The 27,562-nt window shown below is 39.9% G+C and overlaps 1 protein-coding gene across 1 annotated transcript in view; it reads left to right on the top strand.

Annotated features, from left to right (window-relative positions):
- Window positions 1-27,562, top strand: part of EDIL3 (EGF like repeats and discoidin domains 3) — a 314,997-nt gene that overhangs the window by 274,162 nt on the left and 13,273 nt on the right. Inside the window, exon 10 of the mRNA XM_065405890.1 lies at window positions 22,740-22,895. Coding sequence (XP_065261962.1) covers window positions 22,740-22,895 — 156 coding nt within the window. The remainder of the gene's footprint in view (window positions 1-22,739; window positions 22,896-27,562) is intronic.

Below are 27,562 nucleotides of genomic sequence, written 5' to 3'. Positions count from 1 at the left end.
TGAGACTGGAGATGCTGAGGATTAATATATTTGCATATTTTGTTGATTCCTTCAGGAGTAGGGGAACTAGACATCTTGGCTAAACTCATGTGTAGTGGAATGAGCAAAAACAGTTCCCGGTATTTTGAAGTGGTGAAATAAATATTGTTACACTATTAGTATTAAGAGAGTCATCACTTATTCCAGTTGAGATGTGATACTACTGCTCCTGCCCAGCTGTCCCTTTTACTATTATCACAGTTGCATGACACCCAGAAATACCTGGGTTCTGCATAAATGCAAGTTATTTCCATCATCTTAATGAGAATAGTGTTAGGGCGCTCCATACTTCGAAAATTTCTCACCATCCTCATCCTGGGAGGGTTCTTCTCTCACTGACTGAATATGAGTTACTTGAGGAATTTTAAAGAGCTGTGGGTCAGAGGTAAGCCAGGGAGATCAAGAATAGAGCCTGGTGGTCTGGAGGTTTAAGGAAAGCCATGCCTCCATCTTCCTCCAGGAACTGTTGTTTTGTTAGTTTTTTCTTTAAATAGCAAACAGCCAGAGGATGACCCTGGAGTCAATACCCAAAGCTGTGACCATGCAAGCCATTTACTTCAGCCTAGATTTGGGTTAGCCCCCATAGGTTTCATAGCTCAAGGTTTTGAAAATCAAGAGTATTCATATGCCTTATTCACCTCTCTGGTGGCTTTGCAATTCATAGGCCTGAGCCTTTGAACACTTACTACTGTATGTAGTGCTTGCCACCATGGGTAGACTCATTGGACTTCATCCCATGGACTTCAACAGTAGTAATCACTGAACATGATGGATTGTTCAGGCCCCTGTGTTTGTTTCATGGTATTTTAGGGGATATTCTGGGAATATTCCTTAAACTTAATTGAAATACAGTGGACTAGGGGCTTGCAACATGCAGAGCAATTTGGCCCCAATCCACCAAAACCCTAAACCAGAGGTGGGAAAACTACGGCCTGTGGGCCACATACAGCCTGCGGGCCACATCTGGCCCACCGGCCCTTGAGCTCCCGGCTGGGGAGGCTATCCCCCGTCCCCTCCCCTGTTGTCCCCCTCCCCCACAGCCTCAGCTCGCCATGCCGCCAGCACTCTAATAATTTATCTTGGAACTTACGGATATCATCAAATCCTTCCCCAAACAATTCCAAGAGAAACTCTACAAGCTCATCATCCACAAACCGACCGCTGCGACCTCCTAAATGCTTCCCACACTACACAAATATTGGAACCCAGACAGGCCCATCATATCTGGCCCAGCACAGCACTTTTACTGAAGGAATATCAGGACTCATAGAAACCATACTCAAAACACTCAGCACACAAAGGGTCATCTTCCTCCAAGACACAACTGACTTCTTCCACAAAGTCTGCAACATTAACAACCTTCCTTTAGAACACCATCCTTCCCACCATGGATGTCACTTTCCTATGCACCAACATCCCTCACAATGATGGCCTAGCTGCCTACCTCAAATATTTACAAGACAATGAACTGTCCCCAGCTATCCACCCTAAACACATCATTTCATCCTCACCCATAACAATTTTATATTCAACAACAAACACTTTGTCTGTAACCCACTAATCCTTCTTTTTGTCCTATGACTGCAGAGGTGTTAACAGGCCACTCTACCTTGAACAGTTCCTTAGAATATGTGCTAATTACTTATGCTAAACAATGCATTTATCTGTGATGCTCAGGCTATATCTACACTACACAGCTTTTAGTGACATGGCTGTGTCGCCACAGCAGTCCCACTAAAAGTCACGTAGTGTAGCCGCTGTTTGTCGGCTCTCCTGCTGACAAAAAACTTCTACCCCCAACGAGCGGTACTTGCATTGTTGGCAGGAGAGCGCTCCTGCCGACAATGTGCTGTTCACACTGGCACTTGCCATGGCAAAACTTTTGTCTTTCGGGAGGGGCGGGGGTTAACACCTCTGAAATACAAAAGTTTTGTCATTCAATTGTCAGTGTAGACATAGCCTCAGAGTACCTTTCTGAGACATGAAGAAGAGCTCTGTGTGGCTTGAAAGCTTGTCTCTGTCACTGATAAAAGTTGGTCCAACAAAATATATTACCTCACCCATCTTGTCTATCTAATATGACATTTGGAAGACAGGAAACGGTTATGTCTATTGATAACAGCTTAAAAATGATCTTTATTTCCTGGTGTGCCAAAAACAATTTCCAAACGATTTCCTGCAAAAATCCAACAGTGCAAAGAAACATATTTCAAGTGTTACCCCTGGAAAAATGTAAACATCCCATTGGTACATGTGTTTCTTTAAAGTGATGTTTTCTGCATCAGAAGAAACATTTGCTACATTTGATGTGGCAGTTGATTTGGAAATTGCATTGTTTTATTGAGCAGCCTGATAAGCATATGAACCTGTTTAAATGTCAGTGCACAAATTATTGTTGATCTGGACTGCAGGAATAGATGTACTTCTGCCTGTTATCTTATAGCAAAGAGTTCGGAATCATTGCAAATGAGAAATGTCTACCTACAGTTAATGGGCACAATCAGGTTGTAAACTTCAAACCAACATATTTAATGTGACTCCTGGATGGGAAACAAAAAACAACCTCCTCCCTCCCCCTCTTCCCCCACCACCCTTCATTTAGCAGACTTATGCAGTGATGAGCCAAAGATTTTGCATTTCAGTATACCAGCCCATTTAATATTTTGCTTTCTACTAGACCCTGATTTATATTAGGGCATGTTTTATTTAGGCTTTTTTGCTAATATGCTACTGGTAGATGTTCAGATTTATTCTCCTGATTCATTCTTTTACAGTTATTTTTTTTAACCACTAGAGGATGAAAAAGGATTTGTCACAACGTCCTAGGCATGCTCTAAGTAGAGTGAGAAATTCTCTGTTTGCAAGGCTGTAACAAAGGTATGGAGGTTTGGAGAGTAAACGTGTTTTCATATACTGGACCTGCACCCACCTGACAGAGCTAGAGCTGCAGGAGCCATTTAAAGGATTAATCTACAAGCAGCAAACTCGGGGGCCCGGGGGGGAGGAAAATGCTTTGCCCAGATCTGAAAAATGGTTTCTTAGAATTTCTAGTCTCATGATTTCACTGTCCTTTTTTTTAAAAAAATGGTAATTTTAAAAAACTCAGTTAATAATTGAGCATCTCCTATTCTTGTCCTACCAAATTTCTGGCCAAATACTGCCCTGAACTGCATGTATGTAGTTCTTATTAACTTCAGTAGGGATCACAAGCACATATTCAAAGGCAGAATTTGGCCCATAGTCTGCTTTCTTCAGAAAGTCTAAAGGATGTTATGACTTTTTGTTGGGAAGGGGCTTTGTTTAGCATTTCTTCTAAAAGAATATCCTATTGAGGGGATTATATATTTTTTTCTAACCATAGCTACCACTCTGCCCTTTTCTTTGCCTTGCTCAATGCACATGGTTATTTTCAGTAATTTTTTCTACTTTTTACCTTTGTGAGTTGCAAAAATTTCCTTCCAAACATTTCCTTCTCTGCAGTTTGAAGTCCCCAGGAAGTTCACATTAGGTCCACACATGCCTTTCTAGTCATGTTTTAAAATGTGTTACTTAACATGTGTTAATTAACACAATAATACATTCTAGTGTAAACACTACATAAACATTTGTTGCTAGTTAACCCTTTGAGTTAAACACAGGTAGCAACACATGTTTCAGAGACCTTTTTTGTAGTATGTATATTAGAATTTACAACCATGTTAGTTAACACTTATTAATTGACATGTTACATGACTTCTGAATGTATTGTCAGATTTCTGCATTAGAGCTTTGATCTAGAGCCCACTAATAACAATGACCATGTACTTCAATAGTCTTTATCTTAGGCATTAAACTTAGGAATCTAAAACTGATTGCAAATGAAATGGTTTTGTTTTGTTTTAAGGGACTCAACAGTCTATATAGTTTAGTATCCTGCCCTCAGAGTCAATATAACTGCCACAGAGCCAGTTTGGTTAAATGGCTCAGGACCTGATTATCTCCTTGTGACATACTGCCATAGTTGAAATCAGGGCCGGCTCCAGCATTTCTGCCGCCCCAAGCAAAAAAAAAAAAAAAAAAAAAAAGCCACGATCGCAATCGCGACTGGTGGCGGCAATTGGGGGGGGGGGGGAAGCCGCGATCGGCGGCGGCAGTTCGGCAGCATGCCCTTCGCTCCTAGAGGGAGTGAGGGACCTGCCGCCCCCGAATTGCCGCACGCGCCGCCCCTCTCCCTTGGCCACCCCAAGCACCTGCTTGTTAAGCTGGTGCCTGGAGCCGGCCCTGGTTGAAATCAGCAGAGATGTTTAAGTTGGAACTTCCTCAGTCTAAGTGAGGGGGAACTTTGGCAGGTCATTTTCTATAAGGGGTCTTCAGTTTCAGAACTCACTCCCACCTTGGTCTGCCAGTGCCCAGATTTGATATCTCTGCAGGCATGTAACAGAACCCATCTTTTTCCCCTTTGCTCTGAGGTTGCTGGAGAAGGAATGGCCTGAGGTAGATATGTTAATGGGAAGCCTTTTAAAATTATTTTGGTACCTAAATGTATGGGATAAATTCCTAGAGCTGAGGATGGTCACCTATACTTTCAGGTTAGTAATTTGAAGACATGAATGAAAATTGGCCAGGACTGACTAGTCCTAGGCAACGACTAGCCCAGTCTCCATGAGGATCATTGGCAGCAGGTGCCCAAGGAAGATTATGCAGTTCCAAAGTAGATACTGACTCCTCACACTTGAACCCCATGTGCTAAGAACTTCATCTCTCTATATTATCCATTCATCCTCTGTCTCTAAGCAGGGAGACTAACTTAGAGAAGAATAACCTGGTTGTAATGACCCTCTCCAGACTTGTACCCATCTGCCTAAGGCTCACAGCACCATCACCTCCTTTCCTCACTCCTGCTTAATATTAGGTCTTCAATGTTTTCAAGGGAACAGTTTTCCATCAGAAAATGCTCTTTTATCAAAATTTAAATGTTTTGCAGAAACATGTTAATTTAGACAAATTTTTGATGGAAGAATCTCAAAACAATTCAAAATTGAAATGGAGTATTTAATTTCAATTTTCTCATTTCATTTTCTTTAGGCTTTCTGGATTAGTTTTGTTCTGATATTCTCTTTTCTTTCAACTTTTATATATTACAAAATATTTATTATATATATTATATTGTAAAATATTTCAACATTATCAGAATGAAATGTTCCAATGAGGTCATGTCAATGTTTCTGAATTGAAATTTCCAGAATTTCTGTCCTATAAAAAATTTTACATTTCGACTTTTCATCCCAATCCAGGACTGTCACGGGGTATGCACACCTCGTCCCCTATTGGGGTAGGTCAGGGCTGGGTGGCCTAATGGCCAAAGTCAATATGGCTGCCCCTGGGGTTGAGAGCTATATGCCCTAATGGCCCAAGTGAATATGGCTGCTTTTGGGTTCAGGGCAGCGCAGCCTAGTAGCCAGAGTCTATACGGTTGCCTTTGGGGATCAGGGCTGTGTGGCTTAATGGCCAGAGTCAATAGAATTGCCCTTGGGTCAGGGCAATACGGCCCAGTGGCCAGAGTCTGTATGGCTGCCGTCGGGATCAAGGTTGTGTGGCCTAATGGCCAGAGTCAGGGGCCGCCACCTATGGGGGTGACGGCTGGAGTAGGCAGACACGGGCCCTCCCTGTCAGCGGCGAGTGTGGTCACCACCAAACCAGTAGGGATCCTACTGCAACACACTGACCTTCCTTGTGTGGGAAATACCAATCACTCCACCTTCCTGGGGCACTTCCTAATGTGTTTCCTGAAGCTGGGGTCTGTAGGGGGGGGAAATAGCTCAGTGGTTTGAGCATTGGCCTGCTAAACCCAGGGTTGTGAGTTCAGTCCTCCTGAGGTCCCTTCCAACCCTAATAATCTATGATTCTATGTTGTCAGAATCTCCAAGCTCTGCAGTGTAGGTAGTTCTGACTCCAAGCTGTAGATCAGGTTCTTGGAATCTCTGGTTTCTGCAGGCAGGTGCTGAAGCAGCTGCTGGGGTGGAACCTCCCCCAAGCATCCTCCCTCCTCAGTGGTAAGCCTAGAATGAGCTGGGCTTCTCTCTTTTATACTGAGGCAGCAGTTGGAGCATGCCCAGCACAGTCTGATGGGTAGGACTTTCACTTCCCATAGTGTGGAGTCAGGGTCATCCCTAGACATTTTGGTGCCCTACGCAGCTCCCCCATGGGGGGGGGGCATCCCCAGGCCTCCGCAGGGGGGCAGGAACAGGCTTGGGAGGCAGGGGGGAAACCGCCCCCCAGCACGAGCCAGCAGGGCAGAGTGGGTTGGGGCCAGGTCGCTCCACTTCCTGCCGCCCAATGAGTGCAGAGCAGACCCGACCCCGCACTCACGGGGCCGCGGGAAGTGGAGTGACCTGGCCCCAGCCCACTCCGTTCTGCTCCCCTGGCTCCCAGCCTTGGGACTTGCGGGGACAGGGAGGAACTGCCCCCCAGCACTCACCAGCAGCGCAGCTGGGAGCCGGTGGAGCAGAATGGATTGGTGCTGGATCGCTCCACTTCCTGCTGCCTGGTGAGTGCAGGACATGCCCGACTCCGGCTGCAGTCCTCAGGGGAAGGGGTGGAGTGGGGGCGGGGCTGGGACAGAGTTGGGGAGGGAAGAGACGGTACAGGGGCGGAACCAGGGCAGGGGCTTAGGGGAAGGGGTGGAGTGGGGGTGGAGCAGGGGTGGGAAGAGGCAGGGCTGGAGTGGAGCAGGGGCGGGGGCTGTGGGAAAGGGGGGAAGTGGGGGTGGGGCAAAGCAGGGCGGGGGCCCTGGGGAAGAGGCAGAGCAGCGACGGGGGCAGCTTTCCTGGGCAGCTCAGCCAGTCGGGGGATCAGGCTGTCCGCCAGAGCAGCATGCAGCTGCGTAGGGCACCAGGAAATTTGGGGCAATTTGGTGCCCCGCATTTCCTGGTGCCCTATGCAGTTGCGTACTTTGAGTATGGGTAAGAACAGCCCTGTGTGGGGTTAACACTTTCTTGCCTACTGCAGAATATACACACCCCGTCACAAGGACAAAAACACATTTCTGATTATCTGAATTTTTTGTGGGACAGGAATTCTATTGTCTAGCAAGCTTTACTTAATATATATAAAAAAAGTTAACCAGAATCTGTTCATAACAGCTACCTCCAGACATCTGTCCATTCCCCTGATTTTTTTTTTAAAACATTGACAAAAATTGCTTTACAAATTGTGCATCTTATATTCCCAGAACATATACAAACAATTTGAGACTACACCTCTTCAAACAATCACAGCCTAAAATTATATTCTGGATGAATAACTAGGTAAATCTTTCTCATCCACAACTAATTTTAATTGTTAAATCATTCAGACCCATTTTATTCCACTCCTCCTTCAGATGCCAAGGACAGCAGATAAACATGCAACATGTCTGGAAGGTCAACAAATTTGGGTTGAGTTGGACCAAGGAGAGAACAGGATATTTCCCCACAGTGAAAATATCCTGCCATCAGAACCACTCCCATTTCAATCTGGTGTCTATTTGTGCAATGGTATATTAAGTATTTGGGGATGTTCATTCTGACCAATAACAAGTGATTTTCCTATTCCCTGAAGCATGAGAATTAATAGATCTTTTAATTTTATTCAAGATAGTACATATGGGAATACTGCTTTAGAAGCATCTATCCACTTAGCTTAAATTGAAAAAGAAACTCATTTTCCTTTGTAAATCTGCACCTATATTTCTCTGACTAAAAGGGGCCATGAGAGATACCTTAATTGTATTGCACCAATTTGTTTCTTTAATTCTATTTATCATTAACATTTTATTGTTGAAAACAAAAGCTTGTTCTGTTATTTTGGCAAGTGTATTTTGTAAGGCTTATGGTTATTTTCAAGGTCTGTTAACATGGCTTTGTCATTTTTAGTGTACAGCTACAGCAGCATAGCTGTAGAAACAGGTTATGCATGATAATCTTGTCTGACAGATGGGTGAAGTCATTCTTTAAAAGAATGGCTGAAAGATGCTGTCTTGGCTACAGTTACTATGAAAAGAAGACTCCTATAGTAAGAGCCTGTAAATCAGAGGAGGATCTTTCAGACTAACCACCACTCATCTTCTAAGCAAATTTAACTTTGCTTCCCGGGAGGTTTTTGTTAGTACTTAAACAGTTCAGTAGTTATGTTAATTATCATTGAAATATCTTGTGTGCAAAGTTGTCTTGAGTTTACTTGCTGATATTCAGCATATATAGTAATAAATTATGAAGACTTCTTTGTGTAGCTGTATTTAGTCAACTGAGAAAAGCAGACCAGGTAAATAATAAACTTCTTTATTGGATGAACATAACAAGCTTTTTTTTCTTTAAAAAACAAAACAAACAGCTTGTGCCTTGCTCTTAAGCCCCTTCGTGATCTAAACATTTGTATTAAAACATTCACCGGTATTCCAGTCAAAGTCATCACATTATCTTCCTTCTGAAGAGAGTTGTCCTGTACTCTCAGCAGTTTCATTTTTCAGGGGGGATTTCTCAAACTTTCTTTCAGGTTTCAGTTCAAAGGGTTTGCACTCCTGAAATTTTGCTTTTGGTTGCAAGATGTAATTAACCCAAAACCTCAAATCAAAATTAATTTGAAACTACTTAGATTTCCACTGATTTCAGGACAAAATCAAGCACAACTGTTGGTTGTAAACCACAAATCCTTCTACCTTCACTTCAGTGTGGCTGGGGAAGTTACCATTCTGAAACTAACAAATATATTGCATCTCACAGATCACATCTCCTTTGCTGGTATTCTTTGGTTTCCCAGCCCTACGTTTACCTCCAGGAAGTCCCACATTCGCACGGCTGTTTTACTAACTCTGGGGCCTGAGAGTCCAGTGCTTAATTTGTGCCAGCGTTTGCCATGGCCGAGCCCCAGTACCTCTGGGCTTGGCAGTTCATAGTCCCGGCACCTGTGGGCTTGCCACACCAGTTATGAAAGTTTTTTAAAAATTGCTGGAGCCCCGGCACCTCTTTCATTCCCAATTAAGCACTGTGAGAGTCTCCAGAGTGGACTGTGATAATAGGGAATCCTTCTGTAGAACTAAGGAATCCCCATTCTGGGATTGAATCTCCAGCCCTAGAATCATAGAAATGTAGAGCTGGAAGGGACATTGAGAGGTCATATAATCCAGCCCTTGCACCAAGGCAGGACCAAGTCTTCCTAGACCATCCCTGACAGGTGTTATCTAACCTGTTCTTAAAAATTTCCAATGCTGGAAATTCTACAACTTCCCTTGGAAGCCAATTCCAGTGCTTAACTATCCTTATGGTTGAAAACTTTTTCCTAATATCCAATTTAAATTCCCCTTGCTGCAGATTAAGCCCATTACTTCTTGTCCTACCTTCAGTGGACATCAAGAACAACTGATCACTGTCCTCTTCACTTATGCCAACATCTTATGCCAACATCTAATATACCAACAGAGCCTGTCACAATTTTCAGTGGGAACTGTAAAAATAACATAAAATGAAAATTATGTTAAAATCAGAAAGTGCTCAAAAATCCCATAAACAAAGATCTCAGTGGCATGCATTAAATTCAGGCCATTTGAGTCATGATGCAGCTGAATTGGGGACAGGCTGCCCATCTCCTCAGGAGATTTTTCTGTGAATTTGGGAACTGGTCTAGCATGCTGCCATCATCAAAATTAAAAGATGATGGAGCAAGTCAGCATGCTGTTTCTGAAGTTCCTGGAATATGGGCAGCTCATTGCGCACAATAGCATTGGAGGGAAGCGTTAGCAGCTAGTTGAAATGCTTCAAATTACTTTGGTTTTGATCTTGGTTGGTTGGTTGTTTTTTGGTGTGTGTTCTTCAACTCCAGTTGTAGTCATCTTTGTGGGCTTTTCTGTACAGTTGTCATCCTTTTTTTGTCTTCAGCCATTGTCATCACCAATGTTGGCTGTTTTATGTTAGTTCATTAGCTTATGTTTAGTATTTGTCATATTTGGTTTGTTTGGGGTTTGGGAGGCAGAAAACATTGCACTGCCCATTTTGATGAGTCAGCTTAGTTATGTGTTGAAATATTTTCAAAATAGGATATTTTCATTTCAGAAAATTACTGATTTTGACACAAAAATGGTTTCTCTTCTCCCTTTAATGTCAGTGGGAATTGTCTGGGCAGAATGAGATACATGACAAAAATGTGCTTCTTACAATGCAAATTTCATGGGTTCTCTGAAAACTAAGGGCCTGAATTCAAGGCCCATTGAAGTCAATGGAAAGACTTCCTTTGACTTCAGTGGGCTCTGGATCAGGTCCCATAAGAACAGCAGAAAGTTCAATTAGGGCCAGCCAAAAACTTTACATCACAACTGTTTTTTTATTAAAAAAATTGGATTTTTGATTAAACTTTTTTTTTTTTCAAAAAGGTCTGCTATTTTGCTGGAAAAAAATTCGGTCCCTCAGTCCCTCTCTTCCTTTTTGAGCTGCCGCCGAAGTGCCGCCGAAGATGAAGAGAGGGAGTGAAGGACCCGCTGCCGAACTGCCGCCGAAGAATGGAGCGGCGCGACTGAGCTGCCGCCGATTGCCTTTTTTTTTTCCCGCCGCTTGGGGCGGCAGAAAACCTGGAGCTGGCCCTGACTGTATGTCAGATTTCCATATCTACACTTATGACAAATTCGATCAGTGCCCAAGTAACGGTCTCACGGTTTTGTAACCACATTCTTCCTTCAGGTTGTCTTATCCAATAGGAATTGTTCTTTTTTTGCAGGACCATGTAGAAAATGTCATGCTTTTCAATTATGTGAAAAGATGCCATACACTAACTTTGGGACAATAGTATTCAAAGACTTGACCATCATTTGACAATAATGTGCTGATATGTGGCTGACAGTTATAATTGTTTTCATACTATCTTGGAAGTTATTCCCCTATTAGGAGAAAGAGTCATAATAATAATTCCTTTAAATGACATTTTCTTGCAGTTATTTCCTCTACAATTATTTCTGCCATGCTCCTGTGATTTGGTTTTGCTTTGTTTTTTAACAGTGGCATATACTATTAATTTTCAAAAAAAGGTAGATTTTTAATCACACCTCAAATGTTTCCAAACGTATCATTTTAATTTCTATTACTACAAATTATTCCCCATTTCTGCCATCAGTTTCCAGCACAGGCTATTTGTAACAACTTATGAGGATTCAAGCTGTGAGGATTCCCTGCAATTCCTGAGTGCTTTTCCTTTGAATTGGCTACCAATGTTGTGTGCTGCACAGTTAGCTAATGCAGTAGCTTTCAAATGCAGAACTTGTCTACAAGGCAGCATAATGTGCTACTACTGTGAGGTCCCAAGCACACACTATTTTAATGGCTTTTTCATTTTTAATGACTAGTGTACTATAGGCTGCTATTTCTCTGACATTCTCCACAAGAATTCTCATTGCCTGATATGACACCTACTGGTATGAACAGAACTGATCAACTATTTAAGTGTTCTAATGCAGTTCTAAAGTTCCTTCTAAGCTCCGCCAGATGTCTAAACTTGTTAATCTTATGGACTGTTTTATTTGCATCTGTCATCATAAACACTGATCAGCTTTGAACATCCCTGACAAGTGAGAGACACTTTAGTTACTTAAAGAATTTTACTCTCCTGAGCTGCTTTAAAATGAACTTTAACTTTTTTTAAGGTAATACACAAAAATATGTCTGAATACAAATAGGACTAATTCAAGGTTAGTAGAAATGACAACAGATTTTTAGACCAATGGCTCTCGGCCCTTCACATTCTGAATACCTTTGTGACCCTTTCTTTATAAATCAGCATACCAGGCCTGAACTTGTAAAGTGATGTCCTCTCCTGAGAGGTGCTGAGTGTATTCTGAGGAGTTCTGGGAGCCATCAGCTTCCAACGAAGTCACTACATCTTGCAGTATCAGTTGCATTTTATGAACCACTGGGATAGCATTGTTATCTGGGTGCTATGCATGGGATTTACAAAAGTAAATATGGGACTTTAGAGCACAAGTCACATTGAGTTCCTGTGGGAGTTTGGTGCCTAACTCCCTCTGGTGTTTTTGAAAATCCAAGCCCTATAGTTAAAATGGATTTGAAGCATCAGTAAAGTAAGATTAGTCGTAGTTTAGCACATTGTGGTATGTTAAAATTCTCTTATATAGGAAAGATTCACAGGTCTTAAAATGGTCAGTGACTGTAACACATAAAAAGAAGCCTTAACTTCATTTGTCTTTGAAGTACTGAGGAAAGTATATTGTATTTTAGTGTTTCTGTTTTTGCCGTGACTTACACCTAAAAATGAACAGTAATAAGAAAACTCCATTAGTTGAGAGTTTAGTTCAAGTGACTTATTTCTCGGTCTAAAGGCTTGTCTGCATGGCAAGTTAGTGCACGGCAAGCTAGGGTGAGAGTCTACAGTGCACCAGCTTGCCATGCACTAACTCACCATGTGGACGCTGCTACAGCTCGCTCCGGGACGTGATAGACTCTCACCATGGCTTGTCATACACCAACTCACCATGTAGAGAAGTCCTCCATGATTCCAGAATTGTGGTCTGTAGCGTGTTTGTTGGCAGTCCACAAAAAAGCATTTAGGTCACATGGTACTGGTTCTTCCTGGTCTCCAGCTGCTAAATTACATAGAAGACAGCTAAAAATACATGAAATGTTTTCCAGTGTTGCTTTTCCATATAAGCAATTGTTGTAGTTGCCACATAGATGTCATTCAGTTGCTAGCAGGAGAGAAAGTCTTCATGAATGTTCCACAATTGTGAATGGGACATGAAGTGATCCACAAGACCACCTCTCTAAGACCTTGTCCACACTTGCAGTGGTGCATAGGGTACATGCAGCTAACACTCCAGCAGCAGGGAGGCAGCAGGACACCACACTGCTAAAAAGAGAGAGTTGAAGTGGGAGGTGTGGCTTGGGCATGTAGAGAGCCATGTAGGCTATATATCCTACAGTTCTGGTGCGTCTGTCCTCTCACCCAAGCAGTACCTCAATGTCTATACTGCTATTTATACCCCTGCTAACTGGGCATGCAGTATCTGTACTCTACTCACTGCTGCAAGTATAAACATAATTTAAGTTGAAATCCACAAAGTTTGAGAAACACCCCCCCTCTCAATTTCTGAAATGTTTTACTATAACTGAAAATACAACGCATACCATTTGCTACTGTGATTTTTTTTTAAAAATGAATTGAGCTGCTTCCTCAAACAAACCAGCCATTGTATAAGTTTTAAGACAAAAACATTCAGAGCAAGCCTACATATTTATACTTGTTTCTCAAGAAAGCATATACTCAGGAGATGACTCTTTTCTACAAAATATAATTTGTACATTCACATAACTTCTCTTGATGTACAGGTCATTTTTGTGTATTCAATAGCTGATCCAATGAAACATCATTTTTTAAGCAGAGATAGAACAAAATAAGAGCTGTGTTTAGTAGTTCTGCCTAAGGAACTAAAGCTGTTAAGAAAAATATCAAAACATTGTAAAATAATGTTATGGGTCTAAGCTTAAATTGAAAAAACCCCAAACAAACAGGAAATGTAAAGAAAAGAAACACTCTCTCCTTACCATTTGCAGGAGCCTTATACCAATTCAGAAAAGTACCTAAGCACATGCCTAAATCAGTCCATGTTCAAGAAAGCAACTAAAAACATGATTAACTTCAAGCATGTCTTTAAATTCCATTCACTTGAATGGGACTTAAGCGCATGCTTAAAGTTAAGCATATGCTTAAGTGCTTTCCAGAATCAGGGCATCAGTGAATCATTTTGCCTGATACATGTGTTACAATATCTAGTAGTAATTTAAAGAGAGAAAGAGAGACAGAAAAGTCTCTTTGGAAGGTGTTGGAATTGACAAAATAGTCTGCAGAAGCTTCTTCCTGTCAAACTGCTTACAAAAGTTCTTTCTGGAGCATTACTTTTTAATCTCATAAATGAGTGTTTTTCTTTATAATCTTAAATCTGTAATATTTTTGATAAAATGAATGCATACTTAGTTAACTTTATTTAATATACTTCTGAGAGTTAGTTGTTAGTTACTTATGTGCAGCAGCTTCTAGAAATTATATCTTTTAGCAGTGTTTTTTTTTCTTCAGAGTACTACAAGAACTTAGGCACTATAGATTATTTGCTAACCATTTCATTTTTTTTTAATAGGGGCATTTTTAGATTAAAACAGAGATTCTGACACAGCATTAGCTACTGTATATAGCAGCACACCTGGTGGCTGCTATATTTTATTGATTCCAATTTTCCACCATATCAAATGCTTGGAGTGGAGAGTGGTGGCCCCAGGGAGCCAGCTACAACTCCCTGATTCAGGGTCACGCAGCCCTAGTGTAAATAAGATCAGGAAGGTTCCGGCACTAGCTTTATGTTGCTGGCACTGCTGGCATAAAGTCTCTTATTTATTGGATAATTTGAGAATTGGGCATAGCTGAGCTCAGCTCTGCCATGCCCCCAGACTGCCTCTGACAAGTCACCTATGCTGAGGGCATAGGAATCAGTTATGCCACCTTTGCCAGCTCTACACCTGTGGAGTTTCCTCCTGCACAGAAGGAATTTTCTGCTGGAAACTTCATCCTGTGTTACAACTACTTTCTTCTTCTTAAATGGGTAAGCAGTGCAAAATGGTCTAAACTCATCAGAGAATCTGGCTTTATTATACTTTGGCCCCAATCCCTCAAACGCTTATACATGATTACTTACTCCTGAGTTCAACTGTATAAGTAAAGAGTTCTCAAAAAGGGCCAATTCCACATAGTTTAAATAAGAACACTATTCAGTACTGTTTTAAATTTACACTAAGTTGCTCAACTAACTAGCAATCCAGAGCATTTAATTACAAATATTCAGATACGTGTTTGTGTTAATAAATCAACTCTTTCCTCCAAATCACATTTCCACTGTTGAATTGCCTTTTAATATCTCAGGACTAAATCCACAAAGGTACTTAGCCACTGCTTCACAAGGTGCTGCAATATGAACCCCCTCGGTGCCCTACCACCTAGTAGAATCTTCAGCCCTGAGGTATATGCTCAGGCTTCCCAAACAATGCATGGAGAGAAAAAAGTGCTTAAGGGAGGGCTTCTGAGAAGCTATTTAGTTGAGCGGGGAGCCACATAATCTCCATAACTCCTCAGCCAGGAGTGAAATGGAGGGGCTTAGGCTCCTCTTCTCAAAGGCATTTAGGCACCTGAGTCCCATCAATCTGGGTCTTTAGGCAAGTGACTGATGGGCCAAAGGGAAGTGCCTCCATCCATCCACTCAAGATTCTTAGCCATGAACCCTCTCCTGTAATTCACTGCCTAAGCAGTCTGTGTCCTGACCTAGGGGATGAAACCCAGACTTTTCTCAAGAAACACCCGAGAGAAAGAGATCCACACCATTGTAGCCAAGGCCCTCACCTTGGATACAGAAGACCTCTGTTAAAGTCTCTGCGCTGCCTGATTTGGAACAGGGCCTTGAACCTAGATCTCCCACATCCCTGGTGAGTGCCCAGACCACAAGGCTATTGGTGTCCTTGTACACCCTCACACATGCCGGGCAGCCAGCTCCTGAAATTCCCAAGCTGGTTGCCCTGTTCTTTTTGCGTGGGTTATGCATGCTCAGAGCATGCCTACCAGCTCAGACCCCTCAGGTGAGATAGGCAGGGGAACCCCTACTTTAAGAATCCTGCCAGGGCTAGGATGCTGAGCAGCTCAGTGGTAGCCGGACTTGGATGATTTTGTGCATGCCCACCAGTGGAAACATAGGCAGCTAGGTAATTTAGACGCCCACAGAGTCAGGTGCCAGCTGAGTGGTGGTTTTGAGGACATCATTGGTGCCCGAATGGTGGACTTAGGCACCAAAAGAGGCTGTTAAGCCCCTAAGTATCTTTGTGGATCTAGCCCTTAGTAACTAAAACAAAACAGGAAAAGGAGATATACAAAGAGAGCCGGAGAGTTTAGCCCAGGAGAGTTCTTTGAATCACAGGATGTTAAACTGCTTTTAGATCAGCAGCTTGTAGAAGTATGCATTAAATTGTAATCCATGGTTCTTCTTGTAACCAGTTAATGATCCTATCAGTAACAGCCTAATTGCCTCTGCCAAGTTCTAAATTCTGCTGTATTGAAGAAGGCAATGATTGTGATCCAGCTAATCACATTCAAATCTGAAAAGTACACAGCAACAGAATGTTAATTCAGATTCTTTCCCTGGTAATCCATTTGATAACCTAGTGTTTGCAATTGACTAACTGAATATTCATTCTACTTCCTCAGAGGAAGGTATGTTTTTCATTAAATTATTTTAATTCAGATATTTTGTCTATACTCTGCGTTAAATCCTGCTTTCCTTTCTCATACAAGTTGGTTTCAGTGGAAATACTCCTGCAAAGCAAGCAGGATGTAGCCATTTGGGGAAAAACAGGCTAAAGGAACATGTGGTAGCACAGCTGTTACCGTAATGCCTTGTTAATATTAGCCTTGGTTATTTATAATTTTGTTCTTGTTTCAGTATAATTTTTCAACACAATGTAATAAAAAAATGTGTATTTAGCACCATGAAAGTGTGCTAGGAAAAAAATGACAGAATATAGGCCAAAGTATCCCTGAGCTTTCCACATCATTTTTCAGAACAACATTACAAGGCCATTGGATATGTTCTGTAAGCATAAAACAATTGTTACTGGGACATTTTTATTAACTCTGGATCTGTGTAATAATAAAGGTTGATTATGATTTTACCTTTTAAATCCTTTTAATTTTAATGAGATTTTTTTCATGCTCTGAATTTCAATGAGAAGTACTCTGAATATGATGGCCACATAAAATATTTATGAAATCCATCTAGATTATCTTTAAGGTTATAAAACAAACAAACAACTTCTGTTTTCTAAGAAGGTTTTTTTTCATACACTAACAAAACAGACATTAATTTTCAATATAAGAAACATTCCTTTCAAGACTACTTTAAGAGACCATTAAGGTCAAGATATTAAAAAATTAGTGCCTAAAAGCAAAGCTCCTAAAACCTTAGTTCAGTGATACTCAGACCTCAGTAGTTCAGGAGCCAAATAAACGAACAGCATTACCCAAAAGAGCCACAGTAGTGTGAATTCATTGTTTCATTTACTATAGTACTATATATTCATATTTAAACAGTATGACAGGGGAAATATTTAGATAGATAGATCAGATTATTCTCACAGCGAAATGACTGACCAAGTATTCTAATTGGTTAATAATTAAATCACACAGCATTTTAATATAATATGCTGCAAAGAACTACAGGAGACGCATTAAAGAGCCACTTGTGGCTTGTGAGCCTCAGTCTGAGTATCACTGCCTTAGTTAAAAGTGCAGAGCAACCAGCAACTGCCATTGAAGTTAATAAGAGTTGCTTGATGCTCAGCCCTTTTGAAAATCAGGCCACTTATTTAGGCTCCTAACTAAAGTACTAAGAGCTTAATTTTAGTTACAATTTACTCTAAGTCCCCTTTATACTGCTCTTCCCTCCATTTTTGAAAAACTTGACCTAAGATTGCAAAGTTAGAATTAAAGTTCTGCAGCTTTAGGGCACAGTCCTACGAACACTAAGCTGATGAGGTTTTTTTTTTTACTCACATAAGTTAACCTATTGACTACCACCCATGCTAAAGAACAGTATAGTTCTGCCATTTCACTAAAACACATCTCTGGACCTAGCAGACCTGCAAAATACTGACTGGAGGCAAATCTGCTATTTTAGCAAGAAAATCAATAAATTGGCAAAGAACAGTCTTCAGGCACACCAATCTACGGCCCACTTCCTTGATCTGTACCAGTCAATGTTCAGGCATAGTCATGGAAGAAGGACAGCACTGATAAATAACTCCTTCCTGTCCACAAATGGGGGAATATATCCATACTCATCCTCCTGGGTCTGTCTAGGTCTAGAGCATTAGATACAACTCATCATAGTGTGTTTCTGTCACTCACCTCAGAGATGTAACAAGGTCTGACAGGAAAGGTCAGAAATGGGTCCAATCATTCCTGTCCAAATGCTCACAGAGAGGAATCATGGGGAGATGTTCCCTTATCTCTAGGCCACTCAATTTTGAAGTTCCCTAAGGCTCAGTCCTCTTCTCCATCCTTTCTAACATCTACATGAAGTCTCTGAGGGGAAGTGAGACATCATGGCTGAAATGCAAGCAATATGCAGCCAGTCCTCAGTTCTACATACACTTTGCTTCCAGTAGAAATATCACCATTTTCCCAGCTATCCATCTGCCTGGCCAGGATAAACAACTAGATAACAGAAAGCTGGCTGATCCTGAACCTGAGCACGCTGGAGGTGCTTTTGGTGGGAAGATGAAAACTCTCTGAAGACCTAAAAAACTTAATTCACCTCCCAGTCAAAGTTCTGCCCTCCAGCTGTCTAATCAGACCAAAGTGTACATGCCTTTCTGGACTCCAGATACCGATGGTTGGAAAAATGCTTACTTCAATCTATGTCTAGACAGAAGACTGTTCCCATTCATATCCTACATGGAACTGCTCACATGATCCAAGCCTTCATGATCTCATGGGTAGACTACTGCAACTCACTATGAGTCTTTTCATGACTTCAGTGGACTTTCAAATGCAATGTTGTTGTTGTAGCCATGTTCATCCCAGGATATTAGAGAGACAAGGTGGGTGAGGTAATATCTTTTATCTGACCAGATTCTCTTGGTGAGAGAGGCAAGCTTTCAAGCTCACCAGAGCTCTTCCTCAGGTCTGGGAAGCTAAATACAAGGTGAACCAGATTGAAATATGTGTTAACTACTTATGCTAAACAATCTGGTTCACCTTGTATTTAGCTTCCCAGACCTGAAGAAGAGCTCTGTGTGAGCTTGAAAGTTTGCCTCTCTCACCAACAGAAACTGGTCTGATAAAAGATAATACTTTACCCACCTTGTCTCTTCAATGAACTTTGAAATATACTCTAGATCCAAATATGCACACTCAAACATTTTAAAAGTTCCAATTAGTCTCAAATGTACCAGCTCCTCAGTAATATTGATGGCTGAAAATACATAACCCAGTTGTCTGCTCACTACACTGGCTTCTCACAGAATACTGAGTCAGTTTCAAGGCCTTGGCGTTAATTTTCAAGATCCTCTGTAGAACTGACCCAAGATACGTCAAAAAGCATCACTCTCTTCACAACAGTGATCTCTCTTGACAACTATATTCCTCAGAACCATGAAGCTGTCAACCTCAGGAGAAGACTAGGCTTTCATGGCAAAAAGGCCAAGACTTTGGAACTCATTACCAGTACCAGAGGACATCTGAATTGTCACAGATCTTCCTGCCTTCAGAACACAGTGTGAAATTAACTTCTTCAACTATGACTACATCATAAAATAGCAAAGGAGGAAAAAGATGTGAAGGCAGGAAGAGGGAGAGAGAGAAGAGGAGGAGTGTAGCACAGGAGGAGAGGGGATATAAATAAATAAATATTTAAAAATAATAATAAAGTACCGCCTTTACTATTTTAGGGGAAGTGGAAGAGAAAAGTGGACCTTTGGACTATTGTGATCTGGTTATTATCAGATGGGGACCATTCACTTTTTAGTTAAGTTGAATGAAGATGAATTGAACTATTACAACCATGTTAATTATCTAGCATAGAGAAAGAATCAGATATTACAGCATGCTATACTTGTGCATTGGAGCTTATATAGAAACAATTATATTACTATAGGATTGCAGAGCCTCTTATCCTTTCCCACAACTTCACTTTGTGAATGGCAGTAGGTAGCACTCCTTACAATTTTTACACATGCTATATGTGTTAGGAGAGCCATTATTTGATTGTATTCAGTCCATTTGCATATGGAAAGTATGTTTTTAAAATGTTTCTAACTGACAAATCATAACCAATTTTCACCAAACCTCTGAAAGGCACATATGTTGCCTAGGGAGTATGTCCCTTCAAAATTTAAAGACACTAACACCTAACACTGACTGAAAATTTGACCCCTTATGTTTTAATTTAAATGGGAAAATATTATCTTCTGCCAAAATACATTTTAAAAAAATGGGTGTCAAGTTTTGGGCATTCAACTTAGAAAAGTCTGATTTTCTGAGGGTGGCTCAGCACTTCTGAAAATCAGACTTCTTTTGAGGAGTCTCAGAGTCGACATCCAAAAATATATGTTTCACTCTATATGCATCCGAAGAAGTGGGTTGTAGCCCACGAAAGCTTATGCTCTAATAAATTTGTTAGTCTCTAAGGTGCCACAAGTACTCCTGTTATTTTGACATCCAAAAACTGAGGCATACAGTAATCACTAATACAGAACAATGCACCTTTAGCTGAAGTTGGAAGAATAACAGTAAACACAATGGAAAGTGAAAAAGCACATGGTTCTCAACTACAAAACACCAAGAACAATAAATATCCCATTTCATAGCTTTCTCTCTGTATTTTGCCTTCATAAAGTATGATCTATTTTTTTAAACAGCATTGGCAACTCAGTTTTTGTCAGTGCAAATCATCAAATAGCAATTTTATGCCTAATAATGCAAATTACATTGAAAGGCTACCTTTGACTTCAGAGGGGTTTGAGTCATGTTCCTAAATTGGAGCACTTAGCTCCAGAATTAAAATCAAAATCTTTGGTGTGACATTGTGATGCCTTGGGGTTCACCCAGACATAAGGGGTTCAGCCCCCACCTGCCTTGCAACTCTATGCTATGCTGCTGTGGCAACAGCCAGCATACAAGCAAGAAGGTTTCACCCTGGCTTCCACCCGCCAGTTATTCTTTGCAATGGGACCTCAACTACCATTCCAGCCACAAGTTCTCCTCAAAAACATTTTCTGCCATATTCAGCATCTCTCATTGTAACTGTTCAATTTCACTGCTCCTTTAAAGAGACAGTATACATCACCCTGTTAGTTTAACAGGTGTTAACACACCCTCCACACTGAATTGATTTGTTAAAACTAGCACACAGATTTAAGTGATACCCAAATAGAAGGGACAGGAATAGAAAAGGTTACAAACAAACAAACAAACAAACAAACAAAGAAACAAAAGTAAAACTCTGCTTCTAAGACTAAAGTCCAATTTAACAAATTAGAGTCTTCTATTCAAAGTAGTTTTCTCACCATAGTCATTCTTCCAGCAAGGCTGCCCAGTCTTCAGCCAGAATCCAACATAGAGCCCAAAGCACTTGGTTTCTTTATCTCCTCAGGTAAAGGATCATATAAATGGCTTTTGCTTTCTCATATATCTTCCCAAAGTTCATTAACCCTGTTTGAAGAGGCAGGAAGGCTTCCTGGGGGTGCAGTCTCTATCCCCCATGGAGATTAAGTGGTCATCTTCCCTGACTTGCCTGCCTGATAGCTTTGTTTATCTTGTATGTAAATATGCTTTTTATTGTCTTAGGTCACACCTTGCTTAATTTACATTGGAGACACAATCAAGCCTGTGGAACCAGGTTCTAGGACCAGCTGGGCTTAGGCACTACCCAGGGGTGCAGAACAATTTGTATAGTGGGGATGCTGAGAACCATTGAACTAAACTGTAAACTCAGTATATGATGGAAACCACTTTAAGCCAGGGAGTGCAGCAACACCCCCAGCACCTCTAGTTCCAGCACCTATGGCACAGTCTGCCAAACACAATCGAGGAACATCGTTCCAGCGCATCTGTGTAGTTTTTTGCACATTAACCATACTTACATCACGCAAATATTAATGATCAGTGAGTTACTTTTCCAAGACACATTTTAAATAAATATCATGACAACAATGTGTAGGGTGCACTGAGCTGGTTAGGCCAGCTGGGACTCACTGCTACGTACCAGAGAGCTCCTTGCCCTCTGGTATTGGGGTGTCACAGACATCCAATTTGCAGGAGACTGTTTTGTAAAAAAAAAAAAAAAAAAAAAATGCATTTGCTACTTAGAAAGTATAAGCATAAATATGGAAATGATTTAACCTGGAGCAAAAACTAAAATTCATGGGGGTAAGTATATTTTGGGCAATAGCTGTAGTTAAAGTGCCAAAACCATTTTAGAAATCTCCAGGCCCTAAGCTGGTGCAAATAAATGTAGCTTCACTGAAGTCAATGGAACCAGACCAAATTATACCAGCTGATGATCTGGCCCCTAGTTTGAGAGCTGGAGAGGGGGGAGGGGAGCAACTAAAATTAAAGTTCCACACAAGAGGAACCCATAAGCAGCTCTAGGAAATAAGGAATGTAGGCTGCATTTATACACTCACGTGCATCACAAAACAAACAAAATGCCCAAACAGCACATGTTATATAACAGTCCATGATTGTGTGGAAATCCTAACTTTGAGGCTGCAGAAGCATATGAATACTGAAAATCAGGACTGGAGAAATAATGCACAAGTCATTCTAAAATCTCTTTATTAGGAATGGAAGCCCTATCAAGGATGTATGATTCTTGTAAAGCCAATCCAATATTTATATTCCAGATCTTGGAAAATATTGGTCTAAGTAGGCTATTGTAAGTTAGAAGACATTTTGGAAATCAGCTTAAACAATTGTTGAGGTGGTTTCTCTACAAAACTCTGGGCTTTCCTGAATTAGCTTGTGCTCTTGGGCATCATAGCTGCTATGACATGATCAAGAATGTATCTTTATGTTTTTGTGTGACACAAAGTCAGTTGTTGAATTTAAAATATTACAACTATGTTTGACTGTCTTATTTATTTGTTTGTTTATAGATTGACCTCCTTGTTCCTACAAAAGTGACTGGCATAATTACTCAAGGAGCTAAAGATTTTGGTCATGTACAGTTTGTGGGATCTTATAAACTTGCTTACAGTAATGATGGGGAGCATTGGACCATCTACCAGGATGAAAAACAAAAAAAGGATAAGGTAAGATAATGAGGCAATTGCTATTTGGGTTGCATTTACAGAAAGTAGTAACCTCAGTGCGGGTAGCCTGCAGGTTAATATGTACTGTCTGTTTTATGTGCATCTATATGGTTAGAGTTCCACAGATAAAAGTCAAGGTGAATAGAAAGGAATCATATACCACAATGACATTCACTGATACTATAATATCATACATATCTATGCAATGTGCCAGATCCAAAGCTATTAGATGCGGGACATAAAACTTTACAGTTCTCCATTTATTGAAATTATTTCTCTCTTGAACTCTGCAGAAGAATGCATATAAAAAGTAGCTTGTTTGTGTTTTTGAGAACAGCAACCCTGCTGAGATTTTGATAAGCATATGATAAAATGTGCTAGCTATTTTGAAAAAATAAATACTTTTTTTTTTATGTGCCTTTGTACCTAATGGTTCTGGGTTGATTTTTCTGGTAATTAATCATTCTAGGATATCAGATACCCACCCATATGCATTAATATTGCATCAGCGGTCTTAATATGCTTTAAAATAAATTAATTTCAGAACTCTTCCTTTTGCAAATGTTAATGGCAGATGTTAGAGAAAGGGGTGTTTTAAGGTGCTGAGTGCCATTTAATTTTATATCAACATAGTCTAGAGAAAAATGAATTGACAGGTCAAATTTTAATAATTGTCTCTCTTCATACTGCTCCAGGGATATGAGCCTCACTATAGTAGTCATGTGAGGTGATTTCCCCCCTCCCCCCTTAGGGGACACCACTATCAAAGACAAGCAAGATACTCATAAGTCACTCACATTCCTATTTTCTGAGCTTTCAAAATAGTCTGTTTAAAAATTCTCAAAGAGAGTCTTAAACTCAAGTGGTCATAAAAAAAAATCATTGTGTGTCTTCTTAACGATCCTTGAAGAGGTGATTGTTGTCTTTGTGAGTTTGGTAAGAAAGTTTCCTAAGCAATGCCAGATAACTAATTAATTCCCCAATTAATATAAATATTTGATGTTCAAATAGCTTCTTATATTAGTAACCAGTTTTAGAAAGGTCACTTGATTCTATATTGGTACATAAAACATATTACTACTCACACAGTAATGGTATTGTAAGTTATTATTTTAGATGATTGTATTTAGATGCAAAACATTTGCCAAAGAACATCACAAGAGAAGCTTTTGCATCTTAAGCATTTAGGGAATAAACAAACAGGTTTTCACCTTTAAATTGAAACATAAGGTTAGAAGTAACCAAAAAAATTCACCAGTATACATATTTTCCTTAAAGTTAAACAAATGAAGACTTTAGACTTTATAAAAGAAATCAGTGTCACAAAGCATATTTCCAGAAATCTTTGTGAGTTTAAAACTGAGGTTTTTCTCCTGGGAAACAGGAGGCACGGGAGAGGGGAGACGGGAGAGGGAAGGGGTAACCAAAGACTCCTGAGTCAGCATTTATTGCCTTGAAAAACCAGGTATCACACATCATTTTGCTTTCACATTGTAGAAAATAATATATTAACATCCCTTAACACGGCGGTGGTAAACTGCTTTTTGAGAAGACATTCCTATGGTAGTTTGCCTTTTAACCAAACAGTTCCCCAGATTACAGTCTAGATTAATAGATTCTCACCCATCATACTTCAGGAACCACTGAGGTCATCCTCTCTGTCCTCCTGTATAACATAGGCCATAGAATGTCCCAAAAATAATTCCTGGAGCATATCTTCTAGAAAAAACATCTGATCTTGATTTGAAAATTGTTAGTAATGGAGAATCCACCATGATCCTTGGTAAATTGTTCAAATAGTTAATTACCCTTGTTGTCAAAAATTTAACACTTATTTCCAGACTGAATTTGTCTAGCTTCAACTTCCAGCCATTGGATGGTGTTATACCTTTCTCTGCTAGACTGAAGAGCCCATTCTTTTTAATTTTATAACATTCTAGTTTTTTTAATCAGAATGTTGTGCAGTCAAACGCTTTTCAGAAGTCTAAGTATATTACATCAACATTATTGCCTTTATTAACCAAACTTGTATTGTCATCAAAAAAACATATCAGGATAGTTTGACAGGATCTATTTTCCATAAATCCAGGCTGATTTGTACTTATTACATTATCTTGTCTGGGATCGACGTCAGCCTGACAGACAGGCCTATGATTACCTGGGTCATCCCATCTAGCCTTTTTAAAAACTGGCATAACATTAGCTTTCTTCCAGTCTTGTGGGACTTCCCTAGTGCTCCATGACTCACTAAAAATCAATATTAATTGTCCAGCGAGTGCCTCAGCCTGCTCCTTAAAACTCTTGGATGCAAGTTCACTGGCCCTGCTGTTTTAAAAATGTATAACTTTAGTAGCTTCAGTTTAACATCGTACAGTAGATTCACCTACAATTCTCAGTTAAAACTCCTACCACATAGTCTATGCATGGGACAAATAGCAATAACTAACATTTAGATATATCTTTCTAACATAATATAAAATTCAAGCTATATAGAATATTAAAGCAAAATAGACATTATAAAGCTGCATTCCAGAGTCTGTGCAATTGGACCTAGAAATGATATGTACAGGTTTATGGCCAAGAAAGGGGCATTCTCCTGGATGCTTTTTGTGCCTCTCATTTTTGAGAGAAAACAGATTTCCTAAGAGTTTTTTTAATTAGTTCAAATATTTAATTTCATAAAGTAAGCAACTATAAATATAAGCATGTATGCTATTGTTTTCCAAGCATTGTATGCATAAAAATAATTGTAAATATGTTCTAAAATTCAGTAAAGGCAAAGACAGGTTTGTAATAATCAAAATGATATGTTATTATAATTACCATAATTATCATTTTTGCATCAATTTGGAGGTCTGTCCCCCCACAGGTATTCAAGAGTAGGTTTAGTGATTGATTGATTTATACATATATATTTATTTTCTCTTTTTTTATTTCAAATGTTGTTCAGTGTACATTGACTTTACACTGGAGGCTGCAAACAGCTGAATTAGTAGCATGGTCAATTTTTTATTATGGATTTGTTTACAGTACATACACCGCTTACGGGAATCATTTTTTAAAAAGGCAGACAAAATGGAAATTATTTATTAAAACATTCTCCTGGGTTATGGATAATTGGAACATAATTACACTAATGGCCATTTATAGCATATATTTAAGTTCCAAATGGTTAGCAGAATGTCTTATTCTAGCAGTTAAAGTAACTGTTGCCTCAAGGTTTGAATGTTTTCAACAATTGTTGTTGTTTTTTTCAGGGTATTAAATGTTTCCACTTGTATTTATTATTCTTAGAACTTTTTTTTAATAAAAGGAACCATAAACCTATCTCATACATATCAATTGTATTTTCAGTTTTTGCATTCTATAAAAGAGCTTATGATACAAAATATGGTATATCCATATGGACAGTTTTGCTGACATGGAATTAGTGGTAGCTTGCCTCTTGGGTAGACCCATTGATTTCAGTTAATTGAAAGATTCTATTTACTCAGCATGAGTAGGGTATCATAATCTGGCCCATATTGTTCTGTTTTAAGTCTTTCTCTCTCAAATATTATTTGACAGCATTGAGAACAAGATGGCAGATCTCAGTAGTTTTATCCTGTAGTGAGTTTCTTTTGCAATAAATTCCAAGACTCCAGATAATAAAATCTGCTATTATAGCAATAAAACTGAAAAGGTACTGACAGCTGTGATTATGGATGTGTGTTTAGTATAATTGGTTGTCAGGTAAAAATAGGAAACAATAATTTCACCTTTCCTGGATGTACCATAAATGTATCCAAAATATCTAACAGTTACCAACATTAGTACAGTACTTCATACTCATATTAGTTTATAAAAAGGAAACGTCTTCCAGAGACCAAACGTCTAATAGCAAAGTACTGCATTCATTACAGTGAAAAAGAGAACATGCATTCAAGCTTACCCTAACTTTGCTCCTTGGTGTAGTAGCACAGAAAGAGACACCATCAAGAAATACTGAGCAGCACTCGGGGGGGGGGGGGGGGACAGAAGAGAAAGAGTTTGGAACAAAAACAGAATCCGACCAGCCTTTGCAGAAGAACCAATTTTGAGGATGTCCACAGGATTTGGCCCAAAATGTATAAATATTTTCAAGGATGCTTTACTGCACCAAGCAAAACTTACTGATGTTTCCCTTTTTCTACCATGGCCTGATAGCTTTATGATAGTCTTGATATGAACTTATCCTGAGTAGGATAGGATTGCCATATTCTTTGAGAGTCCCCATAGATTTTTGCTTCCCATTACTGGTGATTAGTAACCTCCTGCCATCATTTTTCAGACGCTCAGTTGTCTAACTTTTATTTACTATTTCAGGTAATCTACTCGGTTCTAATGTTTTCCACTGCCAACTGGCTGCCCAATGGTCCAGTGTCTTAGGAAGAAACAATAATGCCAGAAAATGGAGGAAAAGGGAACACAGTCTCCAAGGGAGACCTACTCTTGAGCCCCAAACAAAATCTGTCACTTCATACGATGAATACATTATAGATCTAAAACCCATTAAAATATATATACATTCAATGTATATGTAAAGTGCTGATCACCACCTTTCACATTCAGCCAATAAATAAATAAATTAGATGTTTCAAAGAGAAGGAAATGTGGTTTTTTAGCTTTAGTTTTCAGTGAAGCACACT

The sequence above is a fragment of the Emys orbicularis genome, chromosome 6, assembly GCF_028017835.1.
Source record: "Emys orbicularis isolate rEmyOrb1 chromosome 6, rEmyOrb1.hap1, whole genome shotgun sequence".
NCBI lineage: Eukaryota > Metazoa > Chordata > Testudines > Emydidae > Emys > Emys orbicularis.
The sequence above is the reverse complement of the archived record's forward strand: the minus strand, read 5'-3'. Positions and strand labels throughout refer to the sequence as shown.